This window comes from Eucyclogobius newberryi, unplaced genomic scaffold (genome assembly GCF_026437365.1).
Source record: "Eucyclogobius newberryi isolate DKJ021-1_F unplaced genomic scaffold, fEucNew1.0.hap1 SCAF_33, whole genome shotgun sequence".
Classification (NCBI taxonomy): Eukaryota; Metazoa; Chordata; class Actinopteri; order Gobiiformes; family Gobiidae; genus Eucyclogobius; species Eucyclogobius newberryi.
In genome coordinates this window covers 437,344-454,466 of record NW_027315979.1, presented here as the reverse complement: position 1 = coordinate 454,466, position 17,123 = coordinate 437,344, and the positions used below count along the sequence as shown (strand labels likewise).

Genomic DNA, 17,123 nt, shown 5'->3' with positions numbered 1-17,123 from the left:
TCTATTACAGGTGCGACACATGGATCTATTACAGATGCGACACATGGATCTATTACAGGTGCGACACATGGATCTATTACAGGTGCGACACATGGATCTATTACAGGTGCGACACATGGATCTATTACAGGTGCGACACATGGATCTATTACAGGTGCGACACATGGATCTATTACAGGTGCGACACATGGATCTATTACAGGTGCGATACATGGATCTATTACAGGTGCGACACATGGATCTATTACAGGTGCGACACATGGATCTATTACAGGTGCGACACATGGATCTATTACAGGTGCGACACATGGATCTATTACAGGTGCGACACATGGATCTATTACAGGTGCGACACATGGATCTATTACAGGTGCGACACATGGATCTATTACAGGTGCGACACATGGATCTATTACAGGTGCGACACATGGATCTATTACAGGTGCGACACATGGATCTATTACAGGTGCGACACATGGATCTATTACAGGTGCGACACATGGATCTATTACAGGTGCGACACATGGATCTATTACAGGTGCGACACATGGATCTATTACAGGTGCGACACATGGATCTATTACAGGTGCGACACATGGATCTATTACAGGTGCGACACATGGATCTGATACAGGTGCGACACATGGATCTATTACAGGTGCGACACATGGATATATTACAGGTGCGACACATGGATCTATTACAGGTGCGACACATGGATCTATTACAGGTGCGACACATGGATCTATTACAGGTGCGACACATGGATATATTACAGGTGCGACACATGGATCTATTACAGGTGCGACACATGGATATATTACAGGTGCGACACATGGATCTATTACAGGTGCGACACATGGATCTGATACAGGTGCGACACATGGATCTATTACAGGTGCGACACATGGATATATTACAGGTGCGACACATGGATCTATTACAGGTGCGACACATGGATCTATTACAGGTGCGACACATGGATCTATTACAGGTGCGACACATGGATCTATTACAGATGCGACACATGGATCTATTACAGGTGCGACACATGGATCTATTACAGGTGCGACACATGGATCTATTACAGGTGCGACACATGGATCTATTAGTTAAAGTGCACTAGTTAAAGTCACAAATGATTTGTTATTAGCCGCTGACGATGGACTGGTCTCAATCCTGGTTCTGTTGGACCTCAGCGCAGCGTTTGACACCATCGACCACAACATTCTACTGCAGAGGTTAGAATGTGATGTAGGTGTTGGAGGAACAGCCCTCAGCTGGTTTAAATCCTATCTATCTGATAGGTTCCAATTTGTTAATGTAAACCAGAGCTCCTCACCAAGCTCTAAAGTAATTTACGGTGTGCCACAGGGTTCGGTACTCGGTCCAATTCTGTTTACTCTTTATATGCTACCATTAGGCAACATTATCAGGTCACATGACATTAACTTCCACTGCTATGCAGACGACACTCAGCTGTATTTATCAATGAAACCTGATCAGAGCGATCAAGTAGACAGACCTAGTACTTGTGTGAAGGAGATAAAAACCTGGATGACACTAAACTACCTGCTTCTTAACCCTGAAAAAACCGAGGTCATTGTGCTTGGCCCTAAGCATCTACGAGACGCTCTATCTGAGCAGATAGTCACACTGGACAATGTCAGTGTAGCCTCCAGTTCTACTGTAAGAAATCTTGGAGTCTTATTTGACCAGGAGCTCTCATTTAAAGCTCATATAAATCAAGCTTGTAAAACAGACTATTTCCATTTGCGCAACAAGAGCCAAAATCAGAAGAATCCTGCCTAAAAGTGATGCCGAAAAACTTATCCATGCATTTGTAACGACTAGATTAGACTACTGTAACTCCCTGCTTGCAGCGTGTCCTAAAAGCTCCATAAAAAGCTTTCAACTGGTTCAAAATGCAGCAGCAAGATTACTAACAGGAACAAAAAGAAGAGAGCACATTACGCTGGTGCTGAAGTCTCTTCACTGGCTCCCCGTCGAGTCTAGAATCAAATTCAAAATTCTACTCTTGACCTACAAAGCCATAAATGACATGGCCCCATCCTACCTCAAAGATGCTATAGAACCATATCATCCAAACAGAGCTCTTCGCTCTCAGAATGCTGGCCTTCTGGTGGTGCCAAGAGTCTCTAAAAGTACTGTAGGAGGTAGAGCCTTCTGGTGGTGCCAAGAGTCTCTAAAAGTACTGTAGGAGGTAGAGCGTTTAGCTACCAAGCTCCTGTGTTATGGAATCAGCTCCCGACCCATGTTAAATATGCTGACACAGTCTCTTCATTTAAGTCCAGGCTTAAAACGTTCCTCTTCGAAATCGCTTATGGTCAGAGTAGTTAGGAACATAAAGATAAACCCACAGCTTCAGCTACGCTGCCCTAGGAGTAACTATGCTGGGGGAAGTATGACAGCTTGAGCACTATCCTCTTCTTCTTCTGACTACTTATGCTATCAAACAATATTTATTTTTTGATTCCACTTGCAAACTGTTCACCGCCTTCTTTTCTTTCTCTCACTCCTGAGGACCTGTGGACCCAGATGCCCCTCCCCTGGTGAAGTGGTCCCTGCCCTGTGTGGACGGTCCCTCATCTGCCTGAAGAGTGGCTCCAGTTCGCCTCAGACGGTCCCTCATCTGCCTGAAGAGTGGCTCCAGCTCCAGTCTCCTCGTGTCCGTCTGTCCGTCTGTGAGAGTGGGATCTCTCCTTCACTGGAACTCCTCCAGGTTTCTACGCTTTTTTCCCAAAGAGGTTTTTTTTTGTAGTTTTTCCTGCAGAAGGAGAGTCTAAGGACAGAGGACCCTGGGACATCGTCCCTCGCCACCACAGACATTGTCTGACTTCATCGCCACCACAGACATTGTTGATTCATTTCTCCCTGTGGCCCTCAGAGGCAACTGTTGTTGTGATTTTGGGCCTTACAAAAATAAATTGATTTGATTTGATTTGATTTGATTACAGGTGCGACACATGGATCTATTATAGATGCGACACATGGATCTATTACAGGTGCGACACATGGATCTATTACAGGTGCGACACATGGATCTATTACAGGTGCGACACATGGATCTATTACAGGTGCGACACATGGATCTATTACAGGTGCGACACATGGATCTATTACAGGTGCGACACATGGATCTATTACAGGTGCGACACATGGATCTATTACAGGTGCGACACATGGATCTATTACAGGTGCGACACATGGATCTATTACAGGTGCGACACATGGATCTATTACAGGTGCGACACATGGATGTATTACAGGTGCGACACATGGATCCATTACAGGTGCGACACATGGATCTATTACAGGTGCGACACATGGATCTATTACAGGTGCGACACATGGATCTATTATAGGTGCGACACATGGATCTATTACAGGTGCGACACATGGATCTATTACAGGTGCGACACATGGATCTATTACAGGTGCGACACATGGATCTATTACAGGTGCGACACATGGATCTGATACAGGTGCGACACATGGATCTATCACAGGTGCGACACATGGATGTATTACAGGTGCGACACATGGATCTATTACAGGTGCGACACATGGATCTATTACAGGTGCGACACATGGATCTATTACAGGTGCGACACATGGATCTATTACAGGTGCGACACATGGATCTATTACAGGTGCGACACATGGATCTATTACAGGTGCGACACATGGATCTATTACAGGTGCGACACATGGATGTATTACAGGTGCGACACATGGATCCATTACAGGTGCGACACATGGATCTATTACAGGTGCGACACATGGATCTATTACAGGTGCGACACATGGATCTATTATAGGTGCGACACATGGATCTATTACAGGTGCGACACATGGATCTATTACAGGTGCGACACATGGATCTATTACAGGTGCGACACATGGATCTATTACAGGTGCGACACATGGATCTGATACAGGTGCGACACATGGATCTATCACAGGTGCGACACATGGATGTATTACAGGTGCGACACATGGATCTATTACAGGTGCGACACATGGATCTATTACAGGTGCGACACATGGATCTATTACAGGTGCGACACATGGATGTATTACAGGTGCGACACATGGATCTATTACAGGTGCGACACATGGATCTATTACAGGTGCGACACATGGATCTATTACAGGTGCGACACATGGATCTATTACAGGTGCGACACATGGATCTATTACAGGTGCGACACATGGATCTATTACAGGTGCGACACATGGATCTATTACAGGTGCGACACATGGATCTATTACAGGTGCGACACATGGATCTATTACAGGTGCGACACATGGATCTATTACAGGTGCGACACATGGATCTATTACAGGTGCGACACATGGATCTATTACAGGTGCGACACATGGATCTATTACAGGTGCGACACATGGATCTATTACAGGTGCGACACATGGATCTATTACAGGTGCGACTCATGGATCTATTACAGGTGCGACACATGGATCTATTACAGGTGCGACACATGGATCTATTACAGGTGCGACACATGGATCTATTACAGGTGCGACACATGGATCTATTACAGGTGCGACACATGGATCTATTACAGGTGCGACACATGGATCTATTACAGGTGCGACACATGGATCTATTACAGGTGCGACACATGGATCTATTACAGGTGCGACACATGGATCTATTACAGGTGCGACACATGGATCTATTATAGATGCGACACATGGATCTATTACAGGTGCGACACATGGATCTATTACAGGTGCGACACATGGATCTATTACAGGTGCGACACATGGATCTATTACAGGTGCGACACATGGATCTATTATAGATGCGACACATGGATCTATTATAGATGCGACACATGGATCTATTACAGGTGCGACACATGGATCTATTACAGGTGCGACCGGGAAGAGTTTTGTTGTGTAAAAGAGCAGGTGCCGCGAGCAACCACAACGAGCTCCGCGTCCCGCCCGCCCCAGCCTCCACGTCCTCACTGCGCCACCGCGGACCCGCGCTCCACACTCCCGCTCCACACTCGCTCCACACTCTGCTTCCCAGTCACACTCGTACGTTTCAAACATGCCACGCCCTCCTCTGCGGTGCCTTGAAACAGCCGTTACATCCATGGAAACATCAGGACCACGACCGTGTTATAATAATCTGATGTGAAACAGAAAGTCCGCGATGACGCGGAGCCAACGCCGTAAAGTGACAAAATGTAGAGCCACCGCTCAAACACCAGCATCACTGTCACAAACACAATGTTTTACAAACAAATGTCTTATTTTAAATTATGTGACAGAAACGCAAATGAATTCAGACTGTAACTGTTACAAACAGTCTGAGATATATCTTCACCCAGAGCTTTCTGTTCATACATTTAGACTTTCTCCAGTGAAATAGAAGAATAGAAGAGTCAGTTCCACAAGAGAAGTCAATGCACATTCAATTATTGACGTGAGATCAATATTACGGCTCACAATGAACCAACTACAGCTTATTAAAGACAATAAAGCACAACACATCTTCTTCTTCTACATTTTTTCCTGTGGTTTTACCGTGTGCGATGATGAGTCCCACGGCGTTGGCCTGTGACAGCGGCAGCATCGGCACGTTGAGCTTCAGACTCGTGCTGTAGGTGGAGTGGATGTGGAGCCTGCACTGTAAACAAAGGCGTGGTCACGGTAACGAATGCTGCAGTCAAGCGGGGGGAGGGCAGTGTGGAGGTGTGTGGAGGACGGTGTGGAGGACGGTGTGGAGGTCGGTGTGGAGGTGTGGAGGTGTGGAGGAGTGGAGGAGTGGAGGAGTGGAGGAGTGGAGATGTGGAGGTGTGGAGGAGCGAGGAGTGGAGGTGTGGAGGAGTGGAGGAGTGGAGGAGTGGAGGTGTGGAGGAGTGGAGTGGAGGAGTGGAGGTGTGGAGGAGTGGAGGAGTGGAGGAGTGGAGGTGTGGAGGAGTGGAGGAGTGGAGGTGTGGAGGAGCGAGGAGTGGAGGTGTGGAGGAGTGGAGGTGTGGAGGTGTGGAGGTGTGGAGGAGTGGAGGAGTGGAGGAGTGGAGGTGTGGAGGAGTGGAGGTGTGGAGGAGCGAGGAGTGGAGGTGTGGAGGTGTGGAGTGGAGGAGTGGAGGAGCGAGGAGTGGAGGTGTGGAGGAGTGGAGGTGTGGAGTGGAGGAGTGGAGGAGTGGAGGAGTGGAGGTGTGGAGGTGTGGAGGAGTGGAGGAGTGGAGGTGTGGAGGAGTGGAGGTGTGGAGGAGTGGAGTGGAGGTGTGGAGTGGAGGTGTGGAGGAGTGGAGGTGTGGAGGAGTGGAGTGGAGGAGTGGAGGTGTGGAGGAGTGGAGGAGTGGAGGTGTGGAGGAGTGGAGGTGTGGAGGAGTGGAGGAGTGGAGGTGCGGAGTGGAGGAGTGGAGGTGTGGAGGAGTGGAGTGGAGGAGTGGAGGTGTGGAGGAGTGGAGGTGTGGAGGAGTGGAGGAGTGGAGGTGTGGAGGAGTGGAGTGGAGGAGTGGAGGTGCGGAGTGGAGGAGTGGAGGACTGGAGGAGCGAGGAGTGGAGGAGTGGAGGTGTGGAGGAGTGGAGGTGTGGAGGAGTGGAGGAGTGGAGGTGTGGAGGAGTGGAGGAGTGGAGGTGTGGAGTGGAGGTGTGGAGGTGTGGAGGAGTGGAGGTGTGGAGGAGTGGAGGTGTGGAGGAGTGGAGGAGTGGAGGAGTGGAGGTGTGGAGGAGTGGAGGAGTGGAGGTGTGGAGGAGTGGAGGTGTGGAGGAGTGGAGGAGTGGAGGAGTGGAGGTGTGGAGGAGTGGAGGAGTGGAGGTGTGGAGGAGTGGAGGAGTGGAGGTGTGGAGGAGTGGAGGTGTGGAGGTGTGGAGGAGTGGAGTGGAGGAGTGGAGGTGTGGAGGTGTGGAGGAGTGGAGGAGTGGAGGAGTGGAGGTGTGGAGTGGAGGTGTGGAGGAGTGGAGGAGTGGAGGAGTGGAGGTGTGGAGTGGAGGTGTGGAGGTGTGGAGGAGTGGAGGAGTGGAGGTGTGGAGTGGAGGTGTGGAGGAGTGGAGGTGTGGAGGAGTGGAGGAGTGGAGGAGTGGAGGAGTGGAGGTGTGGAGGAGTGGAGGAGTGGAGGTGTGGAGGTGTGGAGGTGTGGAGGAGTGGAGGTGTGGAGGAGTGGAGGAGTGGAGGAGTGGAGGTGTGGAGGAGTGGAGGTGTGGAGGTGTGGAGGTGTGGAGGTGTGGAGGTGTGGAGGAGTGGAGGAGTGGAGGTGTGGAGGAGTGGAGGAGTGGAGGAGTGGAGGTGTGGAGGAGTGGAGGTGCGGAGTGGAGGTGTGGAGGAGTGGAGGAGTGGAGGAGTGGAGGAGTGGAGGAGTGGAGGAGTGGAGGTGTGGAGTGGAGGTGTGGAGTGGAGGTGTGGAGGTGTGGAGGAGTGGAGTGGAGGTGTGGAGGAGTGGAGGAGTGGAGGAGTGGAGGAGTGGAGGAGTGGAGGTGTGGAGTGGAGGTGTGGAGGTGTGGAGGAGTGGAGGAGTGGAGGAGTACCCTGTGGGCTCTGTTAGCAGATGCTTCAGGGTCACAGGTCTCCGGGCCCCTCAGCGTCTGCCATCTGGCCCCCTGGTTAAACGTGATGACCGTCTGAACTGCTCCATCTGGAAAAGACGATCTGTCTGAAACATTCTCAAAAAAGTGAGGTTTAGTTGTTCACTTTTGTTTTATGCTTTTATTTGCAGGCTGCGAAATAGACGGGGGCCCGTAGGCCCTCAAATCGCCGGCGGGCCCGGGGTTTGAATTAGGAGGGGCCCCGGGCCCCTGTATCTAAATTCCTCGAAAAAAATCTAGATTTAACTAGTAATTTGTCCATATTCAGGGCATTTTCATCGCTTAAGTTTCATTTTGACAGACATGCCACTTCGCAGTATTCTCGCATCTCATTGGCCGAGTGGTGTCCGTGATCTAATTTCGATGAAAGCGGGCATCTGATTGGCCGCTGCGTTCGTGTCACGTTCGGGTGTATTCGGAAATGCTCGCTCTAATTTTGCACAATAAGTGATCTCTAGGTTGGCGGGCGTCAATCAGTCCAACAATTCAGTCTTTTTAAAGCTGTTTGCAACAAAAGCTGTGTCAATGTGGAAGCGTCTGGAAGAGGGAAACCCACCACCAAAAATACACAAAGTGACAGACAGTATATAGAGTGAGACAGACAGTATATAGAGTGAGACAGACAGTATATAGAGTGAGACAGACAGTATATAGAGTGAGACAGACAGTATATAGAGTGAGACAGACAGTATATAGAGTGAGACAGACAGTATATAGAGTGAGACAGACAGTATATAGAGTGAGACAGACAGTATATAGAGTGGGACAGACAGTATATAGAGTGAGACAGACAGTATATAGAGTGAGACAGACAGTATATAGAGTGAGACAGACAGTATATAGAGTGAGACAGACAGTATATAGAGTGGGACAGACAGTATATAGAGTGAGACAGACAGTATATAGAGTGAGACAGACAGTATATAGAGTGAGACAGACAGTATATAGAGTGGGACAGACAGTATATAGAGTGAGACAGACAGTATATAGAGTGGGACAGACAGTATATAGAGTGAGACAGACAGTATATAGAGTGAGACAGACAGTATATAGAGTGGGACAGACAGTATATAGAGTGAGACAGACAGTATATAGAGTGAGACAGACAGTATATAGAGTGAGACAGACAGTATATAGAGTGAGACAGACAGTATATAGAGTGAGACAGACAGTATATGGAGTGAGACAGACAGTATATGGAGCTGACCTTCAGTGAGGACAGAGTCTGACCTTCAGTGAGGACGCTGGTCATGAAGACGCCCCTCAGGGACGAGACCACCGTGAAGTCTGTGTCACTTCCTGTGGTCGCGTACAGGTGGCGCTCTAGAGACCTGGAGAACACGGTCCCTCTGTCGTCCGATACGTACACCGTCCCCACGCCAGAGTCTGCAACAAGGGTCAGGGGTCAAACAAGGGTCAGGGGTCAAACAAGGGTCAGGGGTCAAACAAGGGTCAGGAGCCACAGTCACAACGAGATGAAGCAGCATTATTAGACAGTTTCAGAAGCACATTACAGGTGCTTCACTTCAGTCCAGACTCTGACCTCACTGAAGGTCAGACTCTGACCTCACTGACCCGAGGTTAAAGTTCAACAAGTTTCATGTCTTTTATTTCACATTAAGAAAAAAAATGAGTGAGGTGAGATTTTACTTTGTTTTGTCAATCATCCAGAAAACACTTGACCCTCACAGCGGCCTGTACCTCCACACACTTGACCCTCACAGCGGCCTGTACCTCCGCACACTTGACCCTCACAGCGGCCTGTACCTCCGCACACTTGACCCTCACAGCGGCCTGTACCTCCGCACACTTGACCCTCACAGCGGCCTGTACCTCCACACACTTGACCCTCACAGCGGCCTGTACCTCCACACACTTGACCCTCACAGCGGCCTGTACCTCCGCACACTTGACCCTCACAGCGGCCTGTACCTCCGCACACTTGACCCTCACAGCGGCCTGTACCTCCGCACACTTGACCCTCACAGCGGCCTGTACCTCCACACACTTGACCCTCACAGCGGCCTGTACCTCCGCACACTTGACCCTCACAGCGGCCTGTACCTCCACACACTTGACCCTCACAGCGGCCTGTACCTCCGCACACTTGACCCTCACAGCGGCCTGTACCTCCGCACACTTGACCCTCACAGCGGCCTGTACCTCCACACACTTGACCCTCACAGCGGCCTGTACCTCCACACACTTGACCCTCACAGCGGCCTGTACCTCCGCACACTTGACCCTCACAGCGGCCTGTACCTCCGCACACTTGAACCTCACAGCGGCCTGTACCTCCACACACTTGACCCTCACAGCGGCCTGTACCTCCGCACACTTGACCCTCACAGCGGCCTGTACCTCCGCACACTTGACCCTCACAGCGGCCTGTACCTCCACACACTTGACCCTCACAGCGGCCTGTACCTCCGCACACTTGACCCTCACAGCGGCCTGTACCTCCACACACTTGACCCTCACAGCGGCCTGTACCTCCGCACACTTGACCCTCACAGCGGCCTGTACCTCCGCACACTTGACCCTCACAGCGGCCTGTACCTCCGCACACTTGACCCTCACAGCGGCCTGTACCTCCACACACTTGACCCTCACAGCGGCCTGTACCTCCACACACTTGACCCTCACAGCGGCCTGTACCTCCACACACTTGACCCTCACAGCGGCCTGTACCTCCGCACACTTGACCCTCACAGCGGCCTGTACCTCCACACACTTGACCCTCACAGCGGCCTGTACCTCCACACACTTGACCCTCACAGCGGCCTGTACCTCCGCACACTTGACCCTCACAGCGGCCTGTACCTCCACACACTTGACCCTCACAGCGGCCTGTACCTCCACACACTTGACCCTCACAGCGGCCTGTACCTCCGCACACTTGACCCTCACAGCGGCCTGTACCTCCGCACACTTGACCCTCACAGCGGCCTGTACCTCCGCACACTTGACCCTCACAGCGGCCTGTACCTCCGCACACTTGACCCTCACAGCGGCCTGTACCTCCGCACACTTGACCCTCACAGCGGCCTGTACCTCCACACACTTGACCCTCACAGCGGCCTGTACCTCCGCACACTTGACCCTCACAGCGGCCTGTACCTCCACACACTTGACCCTCACAGCGGCCTGTACCTCCGCACACTTGACCCTCACAGCGGCCTGTACCTCCGCACACTTGACCCTCACAGCGGCCTGTACCTCCGCACACTTGACCCTCACAGCGGCCTGTACCTCCACACACTTGACCCTCACAGCGGCCTGTACCTCCACACACTTGACCCTCACAGCGGCCTGTACCTCCACACACTTGACCCTCACAGCGGCCTGTACCTCCGCACACTTGACCCTCACAGCGGCCTGTACCTCCACACACTTGACCCTCACAGCGGCCTGTACCTCCACACACTTGACCCTCACAGCGGCCTGTACCTCCACACACTTGACCCTCACAGCGGCCTGTACCTCCACACACTTGACCCTCACAGCGGCCTGTACCTCCGCACACTTGACCCTCACAGCGGCCTGTACCTCCGCACACTTGACCCTCACAGCGGCCTGTACCTCCGCACACTTGACCCTCACAGCGGCCTGTACCTCCGCACACTTGACCCTCACAGCGGCCTGTACCTCCACACACTTGACCCTCACAGCGGCCTGTACCTCCACACACTTGACCCTCACAGCGGCCTGTACCTCCGCACACTTGACCCTCACAGCGGCCTGTACCTCCGCACACTTGACCCTCACAGCGGCCTGTACCTCCGCACACTTGACCCTCACAGCGGCCTGTACCTCCACACACTTGACCCTCACAGCGGCCTGTACCTCCGCACACTTGACCCTCACAGCGGCCTGTACCTCCGCACACTTGACCCTCACAGCGGCCTGTACCTCCGCACACTTGACCCTCACAGCGGCCTGTACCTCCGCACACTTGACCCTCACAGCGGCCTGTACCTCCACACACTTGACCCTCACAGCGGCCTGTACCTCCGCACACTTGACCCTCACAGCGGCCTGTACCTCCACACACTTGACCCTCACAGCGGCCTGTACCTCCGCACACTTGACCCTCACAGCGGCCTGTACCTCCGCACACTTGACCCTCACAGCGGCCTGTACCTCCGCACACTTGACCCTCACAGCGGCCTGTACCTCCACACACTTGACCCTCACAGCGGCCTGTACCTCCACACACTTGACCCTCACAGCGGCCTGTACCTCCACACACTTGACCCTCACAGCGGCCTGTACCTCCGCACACTTGACCCTCACAGCGGCCTGTACCTCCACACACTTGACCCTCACAGCGGCCTGTACCTCCACACACTTGACCCTCACAGCGGCCTGTACCTCCGCACACTTGACCCTCACAGCGGCCTGTACCTCCACACACTTGACCCTCACAGCGGCCTGTACCTCCACACACTTGACCCTCACAGCGGCCTGTACCTCCGCACACTTGACCCTCACAGCGGCCTGTACCTCCGCACACTTGACCCTCACAGCGGCCTGTACCTCCGCACACTTGACCCTCACAGCGGCCTGTACCTCCACACACTTGACCCTCACAGCGGCCTGTACCTCCGCACACTTGACCCTCACAGCGGCCTGTACCTCCGCACACTTGACCCTCACAGCGGCCTGTACCTCCGCACACTTGACCCTCACAGCGGCCTGTACCTCCACACACTTGACCCTCACAGCGGCCTGTACCTCCACACACTTGACCCTCACAGCGGCCTGTACCTCCACACACTTGACCCTCACAGCGGCCTGTACCTCCGCACACTTGACCCTCACAGCGGCCTGTACCTCCACACACTTGACCCTCACAGCGGCCTGTACCTCCACACACTTGACCCTCACAGCGGCCTGTACCTCCGCACACTTGACCCTCACAGCGGCCTGTACCTCCACACACTTGACCCTCACAGCGGCCTGTACCTCCACACACTTGACCCTCACAGCGGCCTGTACCTCCGCACACTTGACCCTCACAGCGGCCTGTACCTCCGCACACTTGACCCTCACAGCGGCCTGTACCTCCACACACTTGACCCTCACAGCGGCCTGTACCTCCGCACACTTGACCCTCACAGCGGCCTGTACCTCCACACACTTGACCCTCACAGCGGCCTGTACCTCCGCACACTTGACCCTCACAGCGGCCTGTACCTCCGCACACTTGACCCTCACAGCGGCCTGTACCTCCGCACACTTGACCCTCACAGCGGCCTGTACCTCCACACACTTGACCCTCACAGCGGCCTGTACCTCCACACACTTGACCCTCACAGCGGCCTGTACCTCCACACACTTGACCCTCACAGCGGCCTGTACCTCCGCACACTTGACCCTCACAGCGGCCTGTACCTCCACACACTTGACCCTCACAGCGGCCTGTACCTCCACACACTTGACCCTCACAGCGGCCTGTACCTCCGCACACTTGACCCTCACAGCGGCCTGTACCTCCACACACTTGACCCTCACAGCGGCCTGTACCTCCACACACTTGACCCTCACAGCGGCCTGTACCTCCGCACACTTGACCCTCACAGCGGCCTGTACCTCCGCACACTTGACCCTCACAGCGGCCTGTACCTCCGCACACTTGACCCTCACAGCGGCCTGTACCTCCGGGGTCATCCACGTGCATGAACACCAGCTCCTGATTGGCCGAGAGGATGGAGTAGAACTGTTCGTGGTTGACCGTTGGCAGCTGAGCAGAGTTCCACAGCTCGCCTCCGTCCACAGACACATGGATGGTCCGCTCTGTGCCCTGACCACACGGAGAGAGAAGTTTAAGTCCGCTCTGTGCCCTGACCACACGGAGAGAGAAGTTTAAGTCCGCTCTGTGCCCTGACCACACGGAGAGAGACGTTTAAGTCCGCTCTGTGCCCTGACCACACGGAGAGAGAAGTTTAAGTCCGCTCTGTGCCCTGACCACACGGAGAGAGACGTTTAAGTCCGCTCTGTGCCCTGACCACACGGAGAGAGAAGTTTAAGTCCGCTCTGTGCCCTGACCACACGGAGAGAGAAGTTTAAGTCCGCTCTGTGCCCTGACCACACGGAGAGAGACGCTTAAGTCCGCTCTGTGCCCTGACCACACGGAGAGAGACGTTTAAGTCCGCTCTGTGCCCTGACCACACGGAGAGAGAAGTTTAAGTCCGCTCTGTGCCCTGACCACACGGAGAGAGAAGTTTAAGTCCGCTCTGTGCCCTGACCACACGGAGAGAGACGTTTAAGTCCGCTCTGTGCCCTGACCACACGGAGAGAGAAGTTTAAGTCCGCTCTGTGCCCTGACCACACGGAGAGAGACGTTTAAGTCCGCTCTGTGCCCTGACCACACGGAGAGAGAAGTTTAAGTCCGCTCTGTGCCCTGACCACACGGAGAGAGAAGTTTAAGTCCGCTCTGTGCCCTGACCACACGGAGAGAGAAGTTTAAGTCCGCTCTGTGCCCTGACCACACGGAGAGAGAAGTTTAAGTCCGCTCTGTGCCCTGACCACACGGAGAGAGAAGTTTAAGTCCGCTCTGTGCCCTGACCACACGGAGAGAGACGTTTAAGTCCGCTCTGTGCCCTGAACACACGGAGAGACGTTTAAGTCCGCTCTGTGCCCTGACCACACGGAGAGAGAAGTTTAAGTACGCTCTGTGCCCTGACCACACGGAGAGAGAAGTTTAAGTCCGCTCTGTGCCCTGACCACACGGAGAGAGAAGTTTAAGTCCGCTCTGTGCCCTGACCACACGGAGAGAGAAGTTTAAGTCCGCTCTGTGCCCTGACCACACAGAGAGAGAAGTTTAAGTCCGCTCTGTGCCCTGACCACACGGAGAGAGACGTTTAAGTCCGCTCTGTGCCCTGACCACACGGAGAGACGTTTAAGTCCGCTCTGTGCCCTGACCACACGGAGAGAGACGTTTAAGTCCGCTCTGTGCCCTGACCACACGGAGAGAGACGTTTAAGTCCGCTCTGTGCCCTGACCACACGGAGAGAGAAGTTTAAGTCCGCTCTGTGCCCTGACCACACGGAGAGAGACGTTTAAGTGCAATGATGAGCATGTCTCAGGTCAAAGTGAAAGATCCGGAGGAAAAACACTAGATCGTGTTATAATCGTTTTATCCATTTGACCTTTAGAGTGATTTATGTTTGACCTTTATTGGCCCCATCGCTCCGAACATTCCCACTGAGAAATGTATAGATATTAAAAATTAAAGATAAAATGAGGCTTTCACTCTTGTTTGCTTGCGGCGTGAATAATGATCAAACCGTGATGTAATAAAACGTACAGAACCCGTCATGATTGAGGCGAATAGAAAGCGTCCGCCCAGAACGAAGGAGTAAACTCTGGAGGCCACGGTCCTGAAGCTCCTGCCGTAATCGCACGACCTCCTGAGCTCCAGCTTCCCTTTGTCGCCTGAAGAGAAGATTATGAAAGTAACGTATGCGCTTCATAATCAGAAGTATGATTATGACTTACTGCACGATCCATTGTAGTTTGTGGTGAAGAAAATGTTGTGGTTTGGACCCCTGAGAATGACAAAGTATTTCAATTCAAACTAAACATTGTACATTTTTATTTACCTATTTTTGTATCTACTTTCATCTTAAAGGACAATTATTATGCATTATCTGTATCGTTATTAAACTTTAAAAATGTTCTCGAGTCCCAGACTTTGTCCTCTCACGGTTTAAAACTATTTTTGTAAAATAAAAAAACTAAAGAACAACTTTATCTCTTCTGTTTCCCGTCAAACAAACTGAGTCTGGCGCCGTCTACTGGCTGTAGAGGGAATTACACAGGTGGAGAACACGTCTATCACAGGTGGAGAAAACGTATATCACAGGTGGAGAAAACGTATATCACAGGTGGAGAAAACGTCTATCACAGGTGGAGAAAACGTCTATCACAGGTGGAGAAAACGTCGTCACAGGTGGAGAAAACGTATATCACAGGTGGAGAAAACGTCTATCACAGGTGGAGAAAACGTCGTCACAGGTGGAGAAAACGTATATCACAGATGGAGAAAACGTCTATCACAGGTGGAGAAAACGTCGTCACAGGTGGAGAAAACGTATATCACAGATGGAGAAAAGTCTATCACAGGTGGAGAAAACGTCTATAACAGGTGGAGAAAACGTCTATCACAGGTGGAGAAAAGTCTATCACAGGTGGAGAAAAGTCTATCACAGGTGGAGAAAACGTCTATCACAGGTGGAGAAAACGTCGTCACAGGTGGAGAAAAGTCTATCACAGGTGGAGAAAAGTCTATCACAGGTGGAGAAAACGTCGTCACAGGTGGAGAAAACGTATATCACAGGTGGAGAAAACGTCTATCACAGGTGGAGAAAAGTCTATCACAGGTGGAGAAAAGTCTATCACAGGTGGAGAAAAGTCTATCACAGGTGGAGAAAAGTCTATCACAGGTGGAGAAAACGTCGTCACAGGTGGAGAAAACGTCTATCACAGGTGGAGAAAACGTCTATCACAGGTGGAGAAAACGTATATCACAGGTGGAGAAAACGTATATCACAGGTGGAGAAAAGTCTATCACAGGTGGAGAAAACGTCTATCACAGGTGGAGAAAACGTCGTCACAGGTGGAGAAAACGTCTATCACAGGTGGAGAAAACGTATATCACAGATGGAGAAAAGTCTATCACAGGTGGAGAAAACGTCTATCACAGGTGGAGAAAACGTCTATCACAGGTGGAGAAAACGTCTATCACAGGTGGAGAAAACGTCTATCACAGGTGGAGAAAAGTCTATCACAGGTGGAGAAAACGTCTATCACAGGTGGAGAAAACGTCGTCACAGGTGGAGAAAAGTCTATCACAGGTGGAGAAAAGTCTATCACAGGTGGAGAAAACGTCGTCACAGGTGGAGAAAACGTATATCACAGGTGGAGAAAACGTCTATCACAGGTGGAGAAAAGTCTATCACAGGTGGAGAAAACGTCTATCACAGGTGGAGAAAACGTCGTCACAGGTGGAGAAAACGTATATCACAGATGGAGAAAAGTCTATCACAGGTGGAGAAAACGTCTATCACAGGTGGAGAAAACGTCTATCACAGGTGGAGAAAAGTCTATCACAGGTGGAGAAAACGTCTATCACAGGTGGAGAAAACGTCGTCACAGGTGGAGAAAAGTCTATCACAGGTGGAGAAAAGTCTATCACAGGTGGAGAAAACGTCGTCACAGGTGGAGAAAACGTCTATCACAGGTGGAGAAAACGTCTATCACAGGTGGAGAAAACGTCGTCACAGGTGGAGAAAACGTATATCACAGGTGGAGAAAACGTCTATCACAGGTGGAGAAAACGTCGTCACAGGTGGAGAAAACGTATATCACAGATGGAGAAAACGTCTATCACAGGTGGAGAAAACGTCGTCACAGGTGGAGAAAACGTATATCACAGATGGAGAAAAGTCTATCACAGGTGGAGAAAAGTCTATCACAGGTGGAGAAAAGTCTATCACAGGTGGAGAAAAGTCTATCACAGGTGGAGAAAA

General features: G+C 51.8%; 1 protein-coding gene across 1 annotated transcript in view; it reads right to left on the bottom strand.

Annotated features, from left to right (window-relative positions):
- Window positions 1–15,216, bottom strand: part of LOC140375599 (sortilin-like) — a 29,757-nt gene extending 14,541 nt beyond the window's left edge. The window contains exons 1-7 of the mRNA XM_072461876.1: window positions 15,211–15,216; window positions 15,091–15,169; window positions 14,900–15,027; window positions 13,249–13,393; window positions 8,818–8,973; window positions 7,531–7,637; window positions 5,584–5,686 (exon numbers count right to left, since the gene is read on the bottom strand). Of these exons, the coding sequence (XP_072317977.1) occupies window positions 5,584–5,686; window positions 7,531–7,637; window positions 8,818–8,973; window positions 13,249–13,393; window positions 14,900–15,027; window positions 15,091–15,169; window positions 15,211–15,216 (724 nt within the window). The remainder of the gene's footprint in view (window positions 1–5,583; window positions 5,687–7,530; window positions 7,638–8,817; window positions 8,974–13,248; window positions 13,394–14,899; window positions 15,028–15,090; window positions 15,170–15,210) is intronic.
- Between the last annotated feature and the right edge of the window lie 1,907 nt (window positions 15,217–17,123).